The sequence below is a fragment of the Adiantum capillus-veneris genome, chromosome 21, assembly GCF_014529385.1.
Source record: "Adiantum capillus-veneris isolate H3 chromosome 21, ASM1452938v2, whole genome shotgun sequence".
In the NCBI taxonomy this organism is placed as follows: domain Eukaryota; kingdom Viridiplantae; phylum Streptophyta; class Polypodiopsida; order Polypodiales; family Pteridaceae; genus Adiantum; species Adiantum capillus-veneris.
In genome coordinates, this window is record NC_140951.1 from 104,499,448 (window position 1) to 104,519,379 (window position 19,932).

Genomic DNA, 19,932 nt, shown 5'->3' on the forward strand with positions numbered 1-19,932 from the left:
CCGTGTAGGCTGACTGTTAGGATATGAGAGAGAAAGAGAGAAATGAAATGAAATGAAATGATATATTAACGTCTTCAAAAGGCCAAAATGACCTATGAGACCAAGATATTACAACGTAGAGAATCTGATACCATAGCCGGAATAAAAAAGTAGTGAAACAAAAAATAAAACTACTACAAGCTGGGACTGTATGGACGTGCCAACTAATACAAAAGATGCCCAGTACAATGTGTAGTACAATGAGAGAAGAAAAGGGGGGGGAGGGGGGATATGGTAGAGATCCATCCTCATCCGCACTCTGGACATTAAGAATGTATGGAGCGAACCCTCTGCTGTAGTCTGCGTCGATACTATGTAGCTCCTCTCCTCAATCGCGGTCGCCTAGATCTCCCTAGCTTCAATGCTCGATCTATGAGAATGCCAGTAGTGGTAGTATGAGTGCGGGCAGAGCTCTGCAATGGTGGTTTCTCCTCTGGGTATCCAATATCTGGGTGTCCAATATCCCCAGACCTGCACCATATATAGCATAGTAGAGGCAACCAAAGTATCAAACAGTCATAATTTTGTCCTAGGTTCCTGGAACTGAACCTGCGAACACATCCTCTCCAATCCTCCCAAAGCCGCATAAGCTTTAGTCAGTCTAGTCTTTGCTGCTCTTCTCAAAGAAAATCTCAGCCCAATAAAGACTACCCCCAAGTGAGTGTATGCATCTGTATACTCCACAATCTCCTGACCATATGTGAAAGTAGGTGTTGATCTCCGAATCCATTGTGGTGTGGTGTTAAACACCATAACCTTGGTTTTACCAAGGTTTACACACAATGCACTATCCTCTACAAACTGTGTAGTGTATCCAAATATCGTTGCATACCCTCTCGTGAATCAGATATCAACACAATGTCATCAGCATATAACAACAATGGGATCCACGTCCGTGCCAGCTGGGCACCTCTGCCACCCTCTCTATCAATGTAATCACAAACCTCATCAACATACATACCAAATAGAGATGGAGACTATGGGCAGCCCTGTTTCACGCCAATAATAGAATGAACTAAATCAGATACCCCTTCTGGAGTGCGTACATGTCCCATCACTGATCTGTACAAAGCCATAATTCCCCAAATCAGCTCTATGGGCACCCATGTAGTCTGCGCATCAATCGAGCTCTTGGTACCATGTCAAATGCTTTGCGGAAATCCACAAAGCTACAATAAATCCGTCTCCCATGTGACCTGCCCTTCTCAATGATGGCTCTGAGTGTTAGAATATGATCAAGAGTAGAGAAACCCCTCGTGAAACCCGCTTGACCCTTTGCTCGTACACCCTCAACCTCTGCCCAATTACTGAAGTGCTACTCAAGAATGGATGCATACAACCGTGCCAATGTGTGTCCAATCATAATAGTGCGGTAGTTCCCAGGCTCTGTAGGATCACTTGGCTTGACGATAGGCACAATAGTAGACAACCTCCAAGTCTCAGGTAACCCCTCACACATGGCACGATTAAACAACACTGCAGGAACCTCCATCAACATATCCCTAGCATTGATAAAGTGCTCCACTACTAGACAGTCGTGATCATATGCCCTCCTAGTCATCTTGTCAATGGCCCTCTCTACCACCCCAGTGGTAAAGAAGGTGCTCGTAGCTAGGCATGGCTCTGTAGTGTCTGGAAGGGGTTCCTGCCCAGGAACAGTATATAACGATGTCGCATATTCGCCCCACATTAGGTGAAGTAATAACTAGGGGAGGGGAGTGCTCATGAAAGCATCGTCATGCCTCTCCTGATGCCTCTCCTCAGTCCCTGCTCAAGAACACTCGCTATAAGTCTCGCTCCATCTGAGCCAAGTAAGCTCGCTTCTTCCGTCATACAAGGCGCTGGGAAGCAATCTGACACTGTCTGTAAGTGATGAGTCCTAAGAGAAGATCCCTCTGAAGCTGGACTCTCATCTCTCTGCACTTCTCATCATATCAACTATTCTGAGGCATGCTCCCAGAATGTTGTCTCCTGCCCGGCTGAGTGTGGGTATGCCACCGATGCAACACCATGCAATGTCTCAGTCAGTAGAGTGATGCACTCCTCCACTGAGAGGCCTGTATCAGCTGTGCCAATTGTGCCTTCCCATAGACAGTCCCAGATCTCCTCTATATAGACGGATTCAGTCTGTGGTGTAAATGTATAACGGGTGTGTAACCTGTCTGCTGATGTCTAGGCTGTACTTTACTGAAATGAAACGAAAAGTGTCAAGAGAGCCTGATCCACTGCTACGCCCAATGGCCTGGCTCCCACTGTGAAATCTTGAATGCGAGGGAGAAAGCTCAATTGTGTTATAACATAGTCCACTGTACTGGCCCCATGTTGTGTGGAAAGCATCTGAAACCGGCTGCTCCAAGAAATCGTTGTAAGACATTAAGTATGGCTAACCCATGTGTAGTCGTCATCTCCATGAGGTATCTCCCATACTCAGTCTGCTCTCTGTCATGTGAGCATCTATCAAGCCCCAACTCACCCACATCCAACTCTCTAAGCATCTCATCTGAAGTGTCCTAGAAGACTGTCTGAGAGTTGCCCGTTCGAGCATTGAAGTCCCCTAGGAGAATGATATCACCATCCCTAGAAAACTCCCATATGTCATCGTCTAGTATAGAGAAACGCGACTGCCCTCTGGATGTAGCATATATTGACGTACTGGGAGGGAAGTAACATATGGCAATGTATAGAAATCGACTTGTGTCAGCTCTCAGTCTCACCCACATGTATCTAGCATGCTCATCTCTCCGTACAATATGTAGTAGTGGATGTAGCTCCTCTCTTAATAGCATTGCTACTCCTCTTGAGCAATGCTACTCCCATGCTCAGATATCGTAGCTGTCTTGTGGGCTGTCTCCGGGCTATATCCCAGCCATCCAAGGGCCTGATAAGTCTCTGAAAAGAATACATTGTTCGTGTCTCTGAAACTGTCCACAAATGCACCAACCTCCAACCTAATAGACCCATTACAATTCCAAGTAGCAATCTTCTATGTGGTCCCATAGGTCTCGCACTTTCACCACCCGACCATCTCTATACAATGCTATCTTTCCCTTGTCCCTTGCCACTGTAATCTCTGGCATTACCTCTCTCATATGTGCGAGCAGTGAGAGAGTAAGATCATCGCCGCGCGCACACGCGCACACACACACACACAGAGGAGAGAACTGAATGAAATGTTTTATTAACGTCTTCAAAAGGCCAAAATGACCTATGAGACCAATCTGTTACAAAATGAGAGAGAGAGAGAGAGAGAGAGAGAGAGAGAGAGAGAGAGAGAGAGAGAGAAGAAGAAGAAGAAGAAGAAGAAGAAGATTGTTTTAACGTCGTAGGAAACTATCCCAAGAGACCTAAAGATCTATCGGACGAGGGGGGGGAGAGAGAGAGAGAGAGAGAGAGAGAGAGAGAGAGAGAGAGAGAGAGAGAGAGAGAGAGATGAAATAACATGAAATGTTATATTAACGTCTTCAAAAGGCCAAAGTGACCTATGAGACCAGAACGTTACAATGCGGTGGATCTGATACAAAGTCAGAGTAATAAAAAGACAAAATGACAAAATAAAAATACTATGGAATCCTAAATTGGTAGATGTAAATTAAGCAGCTAGCTGGGATAGCTAAATCACAAGAGATCCAGCATTGATCGTTGATCTCATCAATCTCCTCCATGGTCAGCAGTCTGACCGACTGTCATTCATGTCGGGCCAAAGTGATCCGAATCCTGAGATGTAGCCTCCGTCAATGCTGTGTAGTCCTCCGCACTCGTGGGTGTCTGGATCTCCCCTGCTCAGTCGCTCAGTCGATCAGTGTGCCTGTGGTGTGAGGCGACGAGCTCTGCTATGGCAGTAGCTTCTCCGGGTGTCAGTGTTTGCTCTATAGAAGTCTGTGATGTATCTCTGAGACTCGCTAGCCTCTCCTCTCATCAGGCTCTCTCTGTGTCTGCGTAGCTCGAGCAGAAACAAACCCAGGCATCTCTGATCCTTGTACCTCATGACTTTGGAGAGTGGTCCAACGCCCTCTCTGAACAAGCAGTGGAAGCGGCCTCATATCTAGTAGTAGACGGAACAGTGGCATGTGTAGTGCAACTCTGTCTCAAGCTCCATGTCACACAGGGGGCATGTCCTGGCATCTGTTGGTACTCCGCTGTATCTCCCAGTCTCGATCCGCAACTGGTGTGAAGATGTGCGTATCTGGCCAATAGCACATCGTATCCCACGAGACAAGTGGGTGTCCATGTATCTGGGCCTCGTCACAAAACCGTTCTCCGTAAGCTGGAGAAGATCTCTCTCTAGAAAGCCATCTCCATGCCCAGCTCATGTGCTGGCTGTATCCATGTCCTAGTGTCTAGCTGAGTCAGGTCCTGGCAGATGAGCCTGGTGATCTTGGATTGAGTAAGAGTCAGAGAGGATGCATCGAGTGAGTACTGGAAGGGGGGCAATCTATCTATACTGAACCCATGCACCTGAAACCATGATGTCATCTCCCCATACCAACATGTTGTATTTCCCTGCATGGCTAACTATCGAAACAACTCAAGTGCAAGCAAGGCGTAGCTGTCTCTGGGAAGTTCCCACATGCGGTGTATGAAGGAGACAGATCTAGTGAGCGCCTACACACACAAAGAGAGAGAGAGAGAGAGAGAAGAAGAAGAAGAAGAAGAAGAAGAAGAAGAGTATTTTAACGTCGTAGGAAAATATCGCAAGAGACCTTAAAGATCTATCCGACAAGCAGAGTTGAACTCAAGACCTATTATTGAAGAGGGAAATGGCATAACCAATCTACCACACTTGGGTGATAGAAAGGTTATACCATTTTCCTCTTTTTATTAGCGTACACACACACCCGAGAGAGAGAGAAGAGAGAGAGAGAGAGAGAGAGAGAGAGAGAGAGAGAGAGAAATGAAATAACATGTTATATTAACGTCTTCAAAAGGCCAAAGTGACCTATGAGACCAGAAAGTTATAATGTGATGGATCTGATACGAAGTCAGAGTAACAAAATAACAACATAACAAAAGAAAAAATACTATGAAATCCTAAGCCGCTCGATGTGAACTAAGAAAAGTAAGCAGCTGACTGGGATAGCTAAATAGCTAAGATCCAGCATCGGTCCCTGGCGGATCTCATCAATCTCCACCATGGTCAGTACTTTGACCGGGCCTCGTGCATGCATCCGTCGATGTTGTGTAGTCCTCCACAGTCATGGGCGTCTCAATCTCCCCAGCTCAATCGCTCGGTCGATCAGTGTGCCTCTCGTGCGAGACAAATGTGAGCTCTGCTTTGGTAGTAGCTCCTCCGGCTGTCCAGTGTCTACTCTAAAGAAATCTGTGATCCGTTTCTGGGACTGGCTAGCCTCTCCTCTCATCAAGCTCTCCCTGTGTCTGCGCAGCTCGAGCAAAAACAAACCCAGGCATCTCTGATCTTCGTACCCCATGACTCTGGAGAGTGGTCCAAAAGCCTCTCTGAACAAGCAATGGAAGCGGCCTCGTATCTCGTACTAGATGGGGCAGCGACATGTGTAGTGCAACTCTATCTCACGCTCCATGTCACACAAGGGGCATGTCCTGGCCTCTACTGGTACTCCATTGTATCTCCTGGTCCGCAGCTGGTGTCAAGATGTGCGTATCTGGCCAATAGCACATCGTATCCCATGAGACAAGTGGGTGTCCATGTATTTGGGTCTCGACACAAAACCGTCCTCCATAAACTGGAGAAGATGCTCTCTGTAGAAAGCCATCTTCGTGTTCACCTCCTGTGCTGGCTGTATCCATGTCCTCTTGGTGTGTAGCTAACTCAAGCCTTGGCGGATGAGGCCTGTGATCTCGGACTGTGTAAGAGTGAGAGATGGTGCAATCTAGCGAGTACTAGAAGGGTGGCAATCTGTCTATGTTGAACCCATGCGCCTGAAACCATGATGTCATCTCTCTATACCAGCATGCTGTATCTCCCTGCATGGCTAACAGTCAAGAGGACTCAAGTGCAAGGCGGGCATATCTGTCTCTGGGAAGTTCCCACATGCGGTGTATGGAGACTGATCTAGTGAGCGCCTCAACCACTAGTGGGGGGGCTAGCTCTGCTCACATAATGGCACGTGGTACTGAAGCCTTGGCTCTAATGAGCCGCGAGATCATAGAGACCAAAGGTTTCTCCATGTCCTCTCATCCATCACTGCGACCCGACCTCCCATGCAATGAAGGTCCCCATATCTCAGCTCCATAGAGCAATATAGAAGCCACCAAAATGTCAAAGAGCCATAGCTTCGTCCGAGGCTCCTGAAACTGAACCTGCGAACACATCCTCTCCAATCTACCCAATGCTACATGGGCTCTAGTCAATCTGGTCTCTGCTGCTATCCTCACTGAAAATGCTAGTCCGCTAAAAACCACTCCAAGATAAGTGTAAGCATCTGTATACTCCACTGTCTCCTGGCCGTATGTGAATGTAGGTGCTGACCTCCTGATCCACTGTGGGTTGGTATTAAACACCATAACCTTGGTAAAACCAAGGTTGACAGACAAACCACTTTCGTGTGCAAACTTATGTAAAGCATCCGAGTGACATTGCATCCCCTCCGGAGAGTCGGAGATCAACACAATATCATCAACATATAGCAATAGTGGAATCCATGTCCTTGCCAGATGTGCACCTCTATCACCATCGCTTTCATTGTAGTCAGAAACCTCATCCACATACATACCGAATAGAGTAGGAGAGAGTGAGCAGCCCTGCTTCACCCCAATAGTGGAGTGAACCAGTGTAGATAGACCCTCTGAGGTGCGTACATGCCCCACTACTGACCTGTATAATGCCATGATCCCCCAAATGAGCTCTGTGGGTACTACCATCTCCTGTAGTCTGCGTATCAATCTAGCTCTGAATATTGTGTCAAATGCTTTGCGGAAGTCCAGAAAGCTACAATAGATCTGTCTCCCATGTGATCTGCCCTCCTCAATGATGGCTCTGAGTGTCAAGATATGGTCAAGAGTAGAAAAGCCTCTCCTGAACCCTGCCTAGGCGGCTGCGCAACTCCTCTCTCTCTGTGCCCATCTACTCAGCTGCTGCTCAAGAATGGATGCGTACAACCGTGCCAATGTGTGTCCAATCATGATAGTGAGATAATTATCAAGCTCCATAGGGTCTCCTGACTTGAAGATAGGTAGAATAGTAGATAGGCTCCAAGTATTAGGCAAGCCTTCACACATGGCACAGTTAAACATAACTGCTAGAAATTCTCCTAGTAGATCTCTTGCATGCATGAAATGCTCAGCCACTAAGCCATCATGATCCTATGCTCTACCAATCCTCATCCTATCAATGGCCTTCTTCATCATCTCAGCGGGTGACAAAAGCACATGCGTGTGGGCATGGATCGGGAGGGTCGAGAAGGGGCGGCTATCCAAGAATTGTGTACAAAGATGAAGCGTACCGGCCCCAGGCCTCTGTAGAGGTAATGGCAGGGGGAGGAGAGTGCTCATGAAAGAGCCACCATGCCTCACGTGAATCCTGACCCACGAATACTAGTATAGATCCTGCTCTAGTCGAGCCAAAAATGCCCTCTTCTTCCACCACACTAGGCGTCGGAAGTCAATCTGTGACTGTCTGTGAGTGATGTCCCCCAAAAGCACCTATCTCTAAAGTCTGACTCTAGTCTCGTGCCATTCCGCATCATACCAGCTGTTCTACGGCATGCTCCTAGAACGGCGTCTCTGCTCGGGCTATGTCACAAGATGGGCACCACGTGCCAATAAAAAAGAACAGACTGAACAGGCTTTTAGCACTTCAATAACAATTGAACTGAGAGAGAGAGAGAGAGAGATAGATGACACGCGACACGGACTGGCGGAATTCCACCCAAAAGAGTATTGGACCCAAACCTTGGCGCCCCTTTCGGTGTTTCTTTATATTGCATCAACACAATACAAGCAGGTATTCCAAACTCTGCACCTTCTCCAGGTTGCATGCCAGAGAATGAGCCCTAACCTCATATTTAAAGACCCTAGGCCCCAAAAGCAGTTTTACATGAAAAGCCTTCAACCTCAAAAGCTTCTGGTCCAAAAGCAATGCCAAAAAGCTGCCAGCGTAAATCACCGAATTCTGTACAACTACCACGTCAGTACTGTCAACGCGTTTTGCGAAAATCTGCAGCGTCAGTACTGTCAACGTGCAACGCGGAAATCCGTACAGATCTGCCACGTTATCATGTCGACGCAATTTCCGGATTTGTATGTGTGTGGATCCTGCTTTATTTTAATCCTTTATGTCACTTGGGGGCCCCATCGGACGGGTCCCCATAAGTTGGTAGGACTTCTTCTTCTGTTACTTGTTCTTCTTAGGGTTTAGGCCCCTCGACCAAGATATGCAAGTTGGCTCCATTCTTCAGGGCTTTGACATGTCAGCAATTTGTGACAGGCTAAGTGTGAGGGTATGCCTCTGTTGCTACCTCATGTAATGTCTGTGTCAGTATAGTAGTAAGCTCCTCCAGAGGTCACTCTGGCTCCTTAGTGCATAGGCGTCTGTAGATCCCGCCTATGTATACAGAATCCGTCTCCCTCGTGCAGACCTCGTGAAGGTGTAACGAGTAGGGACTGCTATCCGTGGACTCTGTGCTACACTGAACTGGAAAGAGATGGTCAACGACACAAGAGCATGATCCACTGCCACCCCAACAGGTCTGGGTCCAACTATGAGATCCTGGATACTAGAGATGAGGCTCGGCCGTGCCATGACATAATCCACTGTGCTGGCTCCATGTTTGTAAGGAAAGCATGTGAAACCTCCCACAAGGGGAAATCTCTGTAGGCCATTCAAGATGGCCAATCCATGTGCAGTCCCCATGTCTATCAAGTGTCGTCCATACTCAGTTGGTTCCCCATCCTATGATAATCTGGATAGGCCCGTCTCTGCAACATCTAGCTCTCTTAGCATCTCCAATGAAGTATCATAAAATATTGTCTGATGATGGGCATTCCTAGCATTGAAGTCCCTAGAATGATAATGTCACCATCTCTATGTCATCATCCAAAATAGAGAAGGGGGACTTTCCTTTGGGTGGTGCATATACTGACGTATTCGAGGGAAAGTAGCAAATAGCAATGTAAAAGTATCTGCCAATCACTGCTCTCAATATCACCCACATGAACTTAGCCAACTCATCCCTGCGGGCTATATGTATAAATGGCTGCAACTCCTCTCTGAATAACACTGTCTCTCCCCCTGATCGCCGCTCTCTTTGCTCTGATCACGTCTCCTGTCTGCAGGCTGTCTCCCATCTGTATCCATTGATGTGAGGCATAGATTGCCGAGGGGCCTGATGTATCTCAGAGTAGAAGATGATGTCTTTTCCAGTAAAACTGTCCTGAAAAGCACCCACATCAAGGCGCATAGATCCATTACAATTCCAGGTGGCAACTTTGAGTGTGGTCCCATAGGTCTCGCACCGTCATGTGGAGCGTCGCTCTTGTATTACCACTCTTTCATCTCGGTAAAAGGCAATCTTGCCTTTTTCCCTTGCCGCTCTAATCTCCAGCATTAACTCCTGCATATGAGCGATCTGCGGGAGGGTAAGATCATCCCCGAGAAAGATGTCCGTCTTCTTAAGAGTTGGCCTTTTCTTCAAAGGTCCTTCTTCGCTTCCATGGAGGGAAAACGAAGGATGAGTGCACTTTCCTTCGAGGTTTCCCCAATGCTTCCATTTTTCTTGTTGCCCACTCTCCAAGCTCTTGTGTGCATCGGCCCATGAACCCTCATCAAAGCCATGAGTTCTTTTACCTCTTCGTCCACATTATCTTTGTCTTTAAGGCCACAAATTCTCACATGTAAAGCGCGCACACGTCTTCTTTGCTCCTCCTCTAGTAATAATAGTGGGTGTGGACATGGACGTCATTTTCTTGCCTTTTCATTTCTTGGCAACCTCAATCCATTTCTCGGCTTCATCCGCCTTCTGTTGAGTCTTTGTAATAACATCCACCCAAGAAGTCGTCAATTCTTTGTGCTGCTCTTCTCCCTCTTTGATGGCCCGTACTTGCTCTTTGATCATGTTGAGTTTTTCTATTACTGAGGGTTGTAATTATCCCTCTTCAAGTGTGTTTCTTGATCGTGCTTCAGCGGGATCCTTCTTAAGTGACGCAATCTCTTCATCCTAAGCCATCACACGATCTTCCAATGCATTTATCTTGCTTTCTTGGATCAACACGCATCCTTCGAGCATTTTTATTGTGCCCAATAGGTTGCAGTTCATCTTGCTAATGGTATTCGTCATTTCTTCTTTGCACTTTTGGATGGCATCCTCTAAGGGGTCGATCTTATCATTCTGCTTCCTCATGCTTAATCGCCGCCAAAACGAGAGCCAATATGTGTACATATGTTTCCACATTATGCATACATTTTCTCCCGCATCAAGTACACATTTTTTTTTATTTTTTTTTAAAAAATTTTGGTTTTTCCCTCTCTCTCTCTCTCGATGTGCAGATTACAGCAAATGGGAGTACCCACAGAGCTCATTTGGGGGGTCATGGCATTATACAAGTCAGTAGTGGGGCAGGTACACACCTCAGAGGGTCTATCCACAGCGATTCATTCCACTATTGGGGTGAAGCAGGGCTGCCCGCTCTCTCCTACTCTATTTGGTATGTATGTGGATGAGGTTTCTGACTACATTGAGAGAGATGGTGATAGAGGTGCACAGCTGGCAGGGACATGGATTCCATTATTGTTATATGCTGATGATATTGTGTTGATCTCCGACTCTCCGGAGGGGATGCAACGTCACTTGGATGCTTTGAATATGTTTGCTCAGGAAAGTGGTTTGTCCGTCAACCTTGGTAAAACCAAGGTTATGGTATTTAATACCACCCCACAGTGGATTAGGAGGTCAGCGCCAGCATTCACATACGGCCAAGAGACTGTGGAGTATACAAATGCGTACACATACCTCGGAGTGGTCTTTAGTGGGCCAGCATTTTCATTGAGGAGGGCAGCAGAGACTAGACTGACCAGAGCCCATGCAGCATTGGGTAGATTGGAAAGGATGTGTTCACAGGTTCAGTTTCAGGAGCCTCGGACGAAGCTCTGGCTCTTTGACACTCTAGTGGCTTCTGCATTGCTTTATGGAGCTGAGATTTGGGGACCTTCGTTGGATCATCACGGGAGGACAACCGCAGTGATGGATGGGGGGACATGCAGAAGCCTCTGGTCTCTATGATCTCGCGGCTCATTAGAGCTAAGGCCTCAGTACCACATGCTATTGTTCGAGCAGAGCTAGCTGCCCCCCCACTAGTGGTTGAGGCGCTCACCAAATCCGTCTCCTTCATACACCGAATGTGGGAACTTCCCAGAGACACATATGCCTGCCTTGCACTTGAGTCCTCTCGACAGTTAGCCATGCAGGGAGATACAACATGCTGGTATGGGGAGATGACATCATGGTTTCAGGCGCATGGGTTCAGCATAGACAGATTGCCTCCCTTCCAGTACTCACTGGATGCACCCTCTCTGACTCTTACACAGTCCGAGATCACCAGGCTCATCCGCCAGGACTTGACTCAGCTAGACACCAAGAGGACATGGATAAAGCCAGCACAGGAGCTGGGCACGAAGATGGCTTTCTACAGAGAGCATCTCCTCCAGCTAACGGTTGATGGTTTTGTGACGAGGCCCAAATACATGGACACCCACTTGTCTCATGGGATACGATGTGCTATTGGCCAGATACGCACATCTTCACACCAGCTGCGGATTGAGACTGGGAGATACAGCGGAGTACCAGCAGAGGCCAGGACATGCCCCCTGTGTGACATCGAGCCTGAGACAGAGTTGCACTATACATGCCACTGCCCCGTCTACTACGAGATACGAGGCCGCTTCCATTGCTTGTTCAAAGAGGGCTTTGGACCATTCTCCAGAGTCATGCAGTACGAGGATCAGAGATGCTTGGGTTTGTTTTTGCTCGAGCTATGCAGACACAGGGAGAGCCAGATGAGAGGAGAGGCTAGCCAGTCTCAGAGACAGATCACAGATTTCTTTAGAGCTGCCACTGGACACCCGGAGGAGTTACTACCACAGCAGAGCTCGTTGTCTCACACTAGAGGCACACTGATCGACCGAGCGACTGAGCTGGGGAGATCCAGACGCCCACGACAGCAGAGGACTACATAGCATCGACGGAGGCTGCATCAGAGGATTCAGATCACTTTGGCTCGACATGCACGACGCCTGGTCAGACTACTGACCATGGAGGAGATTGATGAGATCCGCCAACGACCGATGCTGGATCTCTTGTGATCTAGCTATCCCAGCTAGTTGCGTAGTTCACACCTAGTAGTTTAGGATTCCATAGTATTTTATTTTATTTTTATTGTGACATTTGTCATTTCATTTTTGTCATCTTGTTACTCTGACTCTGACTTTGTATCAGATCCACCACATTGTAACTTTCTGGTCTCATAGGTCACTTTGGCCTTTTGAAGACGTTAATATAACATTTCATTTCATTTCTCTCTCTCTCTCTCTCTCTCTCTCTCTCTCTCTCTCTCTCTCTCTCTCTCTCTCTCTCTCTCTCTCTCTCTCTCTCTCTCTCTCTCTCTCTCTCTCTCTCTCTCTCTCTCTCTCTCTCTCTCTCTGCACGTGCAGGTTTTCTCTTTACACTTTCTTTCTCTACGCGTATAGGTTTTCTCTCTCTACGCTTTTTATTTTGTAACCGTTTGGTCGCATAGGTCATTTTAGCCTTTTGAAGACGTTAATATAACATTTCATTTCATTTCATTTCTATCTACGCTTTCTTTTCCTCCACTTTCTCTCTCTACGCACGGGGCAGTGGGGGGGGGGGGGGGGGGGGGGGGGGGGGGGGGGGAGCGCGAGGGTGGCAGGGGTGCAGAGGGGCGGAGCGCGAGGGGGCAGGGCAGGAGGGAGAGAGCGCGAGGGGGCAGGGGTGCAGAGGGGGGGGGAGCGCGAAGGGTAGGGGTGAGCAGGGGAGAGAGCGAGGAGGGGCTGCACAGAGAGAGAGAGAGAGAGAGAGAGAGAGAGAGAGAGAGAGAGAGAGAGAGAGAGAGAGAGAGAGAGAGAGAGAGAGCACCTGCTGCAATGCAGTTTGGGCAGCAGCTTGGACCTTTGGGTGTGTATCTGTTAGAACCTGCACACAGTTTGCTAATCACAGCTCTGTTCAAAATCCACACCTTAAGCAAATTGATTGGCTAATAATAAACAAGTAAACAAGGTGATCACCTCTGTTAGCTTGGGCACAATCTTTGGGAGACACTGGGATAATTGCCGTGGAGCACAAAATGCCATGGCCCCCAGAAGTTGAACACTTCCTTGCTTTGTCCGCCAGGCTTTGTCCTCGAGTCCCTATACAAAACTCATACAATTACATCATATAGAAAGACAAACTAACCATACCCATCAGAAAATATTCTCTGTAGATCGGTACAAATGTTGATAGTTCAAAGTTATTAGCCCTCTTGCTGTGAATGTTTTTGTCTGCTGTCAGTTAACCTTGAAAAAACACCACTACCAAGAACCTTTCAAGACAACAGGTCCTTAATTCCAACCTTGGTGCATACAATCTTGAAAGTGTGAATTTACGTAAAATATCACACATGAAGGTCTTATACTTGACTCTGACTGACCTAAAAAGTTCGAAAGTCTTATTCACAAAAGAAGGCTACTTTACAGCTGAAAGTGTGTGTTACACCTTCAAAAGAGCAGGTAGGACCAGCTTCACCCCTTGTCCACTGAGTTTAGCCATGATGACTCTGGCAGCAGAATCAGCTGCTTCACGCACGGCAACAACCTGATCAGAAAAGCAAACTAAGAGAAGAGGCAAAATATGGATGACATACCTGCATAAACAGCATTCACATCAAGTAAGAAAAAGATACTTTTTGGTAAAGCAAAGGCGGGCACAAAGAACTATGTTATGGCCAAACTTACGGTTCAAATAATCTTCCAAGCTTTTCACACAGGCACTCGAAACCAAACAGCCCTCCTTCGCGTGACTTCGCTGAATTCCTGTAAACATCGTCAGAACTCCATAAAACATGTTCAATGAAGTACAAAGATTTCTGCAGAAACTAACAAACACAAGGCAAAGCAGCAGCTCATGCAAACTTCAGTAGAAACCTGTCTTCAACTCCAGCTTTAAGGGCATCCATAACTCCGTATTTTTTGAGGCTTGGAAGACCCAAACCTTTCACGACACCAGCCAACCCGAAAGCTGCACCTCGACGTTCACCGTATTTTTCACTTTGCATCATTTGTTTCAACAATCTCAAAAGAAGAGCCTGAGCATTCTCCTGTAAATGAAAGCAGCATTATGAAGCGAGAAGATGGTGCTTACACATTAAAATTAATGTTCATAACTCTACCTGTTGAGATTGCATAAGAGGGGGTAGGCAGTCTGATACAGCACGTTGCACAGATTCTGATGGAGTTTTCAAAACCTCCAAGAGCTTCTCAATGATCACTGAAACTTTTGGGTCATCCTGCGACATTCACTGTGAGGCCACAAACAGAGAGGGAATGCCACCAAATCCAGTGCTTTCAGTGCAAGAACTTACCATCAATAAATGCTTAGCAAGAGCCCCCATGAAAACAACTACACCCTCACGAACTAAATCATATTGTTCTTCATCGGTAGCCTAGCAATAAATGGCAACCATTAAAGTCAGCCTGAAGACTGAGAGTTGCTTGACTCATAGCTTTTAACAGAACAAGGTAATTTTAGACTGTTGGATACTTTAAAGAAAGGCATCTTACTTTCTTGTCCAGATAGTTCTCAAAGATGGGAAATAAAAGTCCAACATTGTCTTTTCCATGCTTGTCAATGATGGCAATGCCAGCATCTACCATTCTTGCCCTTACCTCCATGTTTGGATCACCCTGCACATAATATGGAGCAAGCATTTCAAGAATTTAAACCACTGTTTGCCAAGCTACCTGCTTACTGTATCCATAGCACTTTGTTAAAAGAACACACCAGCGCTCGAGATATAAGAAACGTTGACACAACAGGAAGATCCTTCATAGCTAGAACATCTGCAGCTGCATATAATGCAAGTGCTACTCCTTGCCTAACTGGCCAGTTGGGATCTAGTTCACCATAAACACTGGGCAGGTACTCTACATAATGTGTAAACAATGTGGACAGAGTTTCCTGCATTTTCAAATAAAATGCAGCATTACCTTACATGCTTTCAAATCCCAAGAAATATCCTGTTCCAGTCTGACAGGAGTGAATATCACCTGAACACTGCTAGGGTAATCATCCATGGCAGATGCTAAGCCTTGAGAAGCAGCCAATCTTACGTTATAATTTACATGAGACAAAGCAGTAAAAAGGCCAGTAAATTCTTGGCCCAAATCGTGACTGTATAGATCCCAGACCTCCTCCGCTACCTCTGCATTGGACTGCAAAAAGACAGATTGGTTTTTACTCAACAGAAGACAGCTGTAATCCCATAATCCATTGTGCCTCTAGTAAGAGGGGTGGCCATTTGAACCTGCTCTGGGTCATGAAGAGCCATCCATAAGGTATTTGCCAAAGCTGAATCATGCAACACTGCTCGTTTTTTCAAAGCAGGTACAAACTTGATTGCATGCAGGCAAGCCACTCGAACATGAGAATGTTGAGAATACACTCCCACCAGTGCCTGAAATAATAGACGCTATACATTTATCTTGACCGCTCTTGAGCAAGTTCAGTTTGTTAGAAAAGAAAGCATACCTGTACCAACTGGTCTGGCTTCAGACCAGCACATAGCTCACAAAGAACTGGTTGTAGATCAGCTTGATATACAGGAATGCAGCCAAGAACATGATATAAAGCCTGCATCCATCAAATTTCAAAACTGATGTCGTAATTTCGGTTGCTTTAACCTTACAAGTTGAAATCTCAACACAAATGTGGACATTGATCTCCATGGGGAGAGGCAAAAGTCTTCAATATTGATTTCTCTATATCATATATGCTCGCCTTCCAGCTGTTACGTTTTTGAGGTTCGCCCTCACTTTCATTGACTTGATAGGTTTGAACTTCTACCCCTTGGAACCCAACAATTCATCTTTGTTTCCATTAGGCCTAATAAGCTTTTGATAGATTGACAAACTACACCTGATAAACTAAACAAATGTCGCACAGTGCTCCCATCCCCCAAAGTGTTGACCCGAACGCCAGTATAATACAACCCTGGCCAGTATGAGTGCCCCAAATAGGAATTATTGTATAAAAGTTTTCTCTATTTTCTTCCTTCCATTCCTCGGCCTGTTTCAATATGAGGTTTTTTTTAATATCCACAAAGAGAGAAACAAAATAAAGTTGCTTATGAGTTTCAGTTAAAAGAGCTCACCTCCAGCATCTTAATCCTCGGTAATGTCATGACAGGTGATGTGTGCAGCGATAATACTTCCAACAAATCATCATGAAGGTTTGTCTTTTTGGGCAATCTTAGCACTTGCTCCATAATCTATGTGAACAACATCAACAAAATGAAACTTTAGTGATTTGTGCCTACAGGAATACAAGAGACTCAGCTTCTATACAAAAGTCCCTCCCCTATTAAAAACCCTTCCCCTAGTATCACTGTATAAATGCTTGAATGTAAATGCTGATGAGATGATCCTACCGGAAATACAAACGCAAATGTTGGTGCAGGTAGTGGACCCTCCTTGCAGGCAAGAACTAGACCACCAACAACGCGTTCAACAACTGTCAGCTTCCTTTTCTGTGCATCAGGTCCTTTGGGAACATTAACAAGTTCTTGCAGTAAAGAAAACTGAGATGTAGATATAATAGTTAAAGAGGCTGCCAAGTCTGCTGCTAGGTGTCGTAGGGAGGGTGCAACACAACCAGCAAGCTTCACCAATGCCTCATAAGCTTCAATGCTCACAATTGGAGACTTCAATAAGGCTGCAACTTTTTCTGCCTGCAGATTTAAATAGTGCACATCAACACGTTCTTTGAGTAAGAATTTAATCATAAAAAGACTTAAATCATTCAACTGTTTCAATGATGTACATAGAAGACGCCATCACTCTGCAAAAGGGCTACACCCTAAAAAACAAGATGTTAAGTCAACAGTACTGAAGAATTTAAGACATCCTATGTTCACTAAATTGACACAGTTCAGAATCCAGACAGCATCCATAAATCAAGCCTCGTAGGACAAGACTGGCAGCATAACACTGCAATGAAGAATAGACAAACAGGGGGAGGGAATAATTGAAAATATACGGAAGGAAAAATCTCAGAAACTAATTTTCTTAAGAAACCGTTCATACACTTGCAGTGTAATATGCACCCTAGCAAGATACTCTGTGCATGGAGGTACACTAACCAGACAAGGAAGCTCCTCATGAGCAATAACTGGATTTCCCGAGACTACTTCTCCAAGAGCTTTCAGCCCCAAGGACAAGCTCTCCTTGATTGCTGCAACCCTGTCCCGTATAACTGCTTCCTCCTTGAGCTGGAGCTCTCTTGCCTCCTCCTTTGCTGACTTTGCTTTATCACCCTCACCTGAGAAGGTACAAGAATTTAAGATGCAATTTGCACCCATATTTAAATAAATAAAAAGGAAAGAGAAATCCAATTAAGAAGCAAACCACAAAGGAGGTGAGGGAGTGGCAGACAAATTCCCATGCCTTGAGTTGAGAAAAAGTACCAGGCTTTTTCGAAGCTTTAGAAGCATCCTTCTTTCCAGCAGGTGGAGCTTCCTTTTTCAGAGATGGTTGTCGTGGCTGCAAAACGCCTTTGACAGCCTCCTTTTCAACACATGACATACAATTCAATTGAAAACATAAAGGTGGATGAAAACAGGGAAATAATGGCTCATTCAGTAACTTTTGACATTAAATACATGATTTGAGCCATTAGATAAAGTGATTTACAAGATACCTGATCATCATCCTCATACATTCTGAATCTTCCTCTTGCCTGCTTGACATTCTTATCTGTAACCACTTCTGCAATATATACACCTTGTTCGGTTGAGAGAGTGCCGGGCTCTGTTTTGAAGATCTGCCATGAAAGTGGAAAAGGAATAAGAGCTTTATCACCTTTTCATTCATTAGTCATTGGTGTGCCTGCCAGAGGTCATATACTTTCTTGTTCATGCCGTGTGTTCACGGTTTGATTGCAAAAGATTCAATATGTAACGAAACTCCTGACCGAGTTTTTGCAGCTTTATTTCTACTAGTTCAAGGTAAATATTGACATTTAAAAGATTGAAAATACCTTAATATCAGCTTCAGTCAGTCCATCATGAGCACTGGTATCAATTAAGCCCTCAAAAGCCTACAATGCATAAGACACATTAGGAGATTTCGCCAACCCAAAAAAGTTTTACATAAAAAATGCAGCTATGTAGGTGCCCCGACTGATACATTGAGAAACTTTGGAAAAAACTCCATTGGTATGGTTCGCATGATGGTATGAAGCGCTCTAAGCGAAGCTTCTAGCTCCAATTTCTTCCCACTGTGTAACCCATGATGTCCCAACAAGACCTGAAAGTATAAACAAGAAACAGTAAACCCATAGAAATCTACAGAAATGTGGCCAGAAAGAAATATAGTAGGTCCATCACTGCAGTCTAGAAGGAGTTAATGTTTATAGATGTTGCAGAACACTATTATCTCCATCAAAGGAGCTTAATCAGCCTTCCCATACTTTTAGATCCTAGAAGGGTGGGTTTCTCGATCTCTCTTGACTCTTCAAAGCATTGCTCTTCTGCTGACACTCAGAACTTCTATCGAGCATTGCATTTCGATATCAACCACCAACAATAGTAGTAGGCCAGACACAGAATTAGGGACTTAAAGAATGTTGGCAGGATATAAATTACCTCACATAATGAACTGGTGTCATCAACTAGAGCAGCAACAGCATTAAAGCATTGCCCCTTAAACCTTCTGAGAATCGCCTAGGACATGGTATGGAAAAAGTAATTCAGTCTCAAAACCATCAATTGCAGCATTGATAACATGCTTGCATATATATAAATGAAATTTGAAAGCATTAACATAAAAACTTCACATCAGGTGCCACCATGCTGCCTATATATATGCAACACAGAATAACATCAAAGAAACCTAAAAGCTTTCTACAAAATAAGAACCTAAATTCTACTTCACTGGCCCCCTCTACACACAAAAAAATCTTCAATTTTATCACTGCCTTGCATCCAGCAGGTGTTCATCAAAATTCAGAAAATTTTCAAAGCCTCACCTGAAATAGAAAGGGGGCATCACCTTTTTGCAACAAACTTCCCATGATAAGGATAGGACAGGATATACTCACTTTGCAAGCCCAACCAAATAGCCAAATGTGGACAAGTGCAACTCCATAACCCACAGAAACGGCTCACGTTTCAGCCACAGACTACGCACAAACAAACTTCTTTTGACACGAAACGATGTCTAGTACAAATCTAATGCCCCCCTAAAAGCCCCTAAATTTGTGATTATCCTGATTTTTCCCCCAAGACAATTACCCAGCACGTCCCAGAAGCATGGATTTCCTCAAGATTTTAGGAAACTGGGGTCCCTTACTTTTATCTTCCTCCACCTATCTTGACAATAACTTCATTCATGCTGCTGGATTGTTGATGTAATGCCAAAATAGTCGCCCGGATCTTCCATTTCAGGCCTTTGAAATCTTCTTGTTTGTCTCAAGCTTCCATGTGTTTCATAGTCATTTAAGTTTCCTAGCATATTGTCACAAGAATAAGATGTTTCAAAGCCTTAAAAGGTCGTTTCCATGCTTATAAAGCCTACCCATTACCACATATGTTTCCCTCTCCTGTGACTACGGATGTCAAGTAACATCCTTCCATACAAGTCTAGATTTCAGGTCTTTCCAGAAACCACAGATAATGAGCACAGAGCAACAGAGAAATACGAAAACAAGGAAGGAC

The 19,932-nt window shown here is 45.3% G+C and overlaps 1 protein-coding gene across 2 annotated transcripts in view; it reads right to left on the minus strand.

The window, feature by feature from the left end:
• Positions 1 to 19,932, minus strand: part of ILA (putative protein kinase regulator ILITHYIA) — a 125,595-nt gene that overhangs the window by 54,501 nt on the left and 51,162 nt on the right. The window contains exons 13-32 of one of the 2 annotated variants that reach the window (XM_086494064.1): positions 18,862 to 18,939; positions 18,404 to 18,523; positions 18,255 to 18,314; positions 17,916 to 18,038; positions 17,683 to 17,782; positions 17,359 to 17,537; positions 16,648 to 16,947; positions 16,372 to 16,488; positions 15,750 to 15,851; positions 15,526 to 15,675; positions 15,269 to 15,433; positions 15,003 to 15,179; positions 14,783 to 14,905; positions 14,584 to 14,664; positions 14,392 to 14,508; positions 14,147 to 14,319; positions 13,958 to 14,035; positions 13,719 to 13,866; positions 13,250 to 13,372; positions 13,101 to 13,157 (exon numbers count right to left, since the gene is read on the minus strand). In XM_086494064.1, the coding sequence (XP_086350190.1) occupies positions 13,101 to 13,157; positions 13,250 to 13,372; positions 13,719 to 13,866; positions 13,958 to 14,035; positions 14,147 to 14,319; positions 14,392 to 14,508; positions 14,584 to 14,664; positions 14,783 to 14,905; positions 15,003 to 15,179; positions 15,269 to 15,433; positions 15,526 to 15,675; positions 15,750 to 15,851; positions 16,372 to 16,488; positions 16,648 to 16,947; positions 17,359 to 17,537; positions 17,683 to 17,782; positions 17,916 to 18,038; positions 18,255 to 18,314; positions 18,404 to 18,523; positions 18,862 to 18,939 (2,571 nt within the window). The remainder of the gene's footprint in view (positions 1 to 13,100; positions 13,158 to 13,249; positions 13,373 to 13,718; positions 13,867 to 13,957; positions 14,036 to 14,146; positions 14,320 to 14,391; positions 14,509 to 14,583; positions 14,665 to 14,782; positions 14,906 to 15,002; positions 15,180 to 15,268; positions 15,434 to 15,525; positions 15,676 to 15,749; positions 15,852 to 16,371; positions 16,489 to 16,647; positions 16,948 to 17,358; positions 17,538 to 17,682; positions 17,783 to 17,915; positions 18,039 to 18,254; positions 18,315 to 18,403; positions 18,524 to 18,861; positions 18,940 to 19,932) is intronic. The other variant, XM_086494065.1, reaches the window with a different exon arrangement.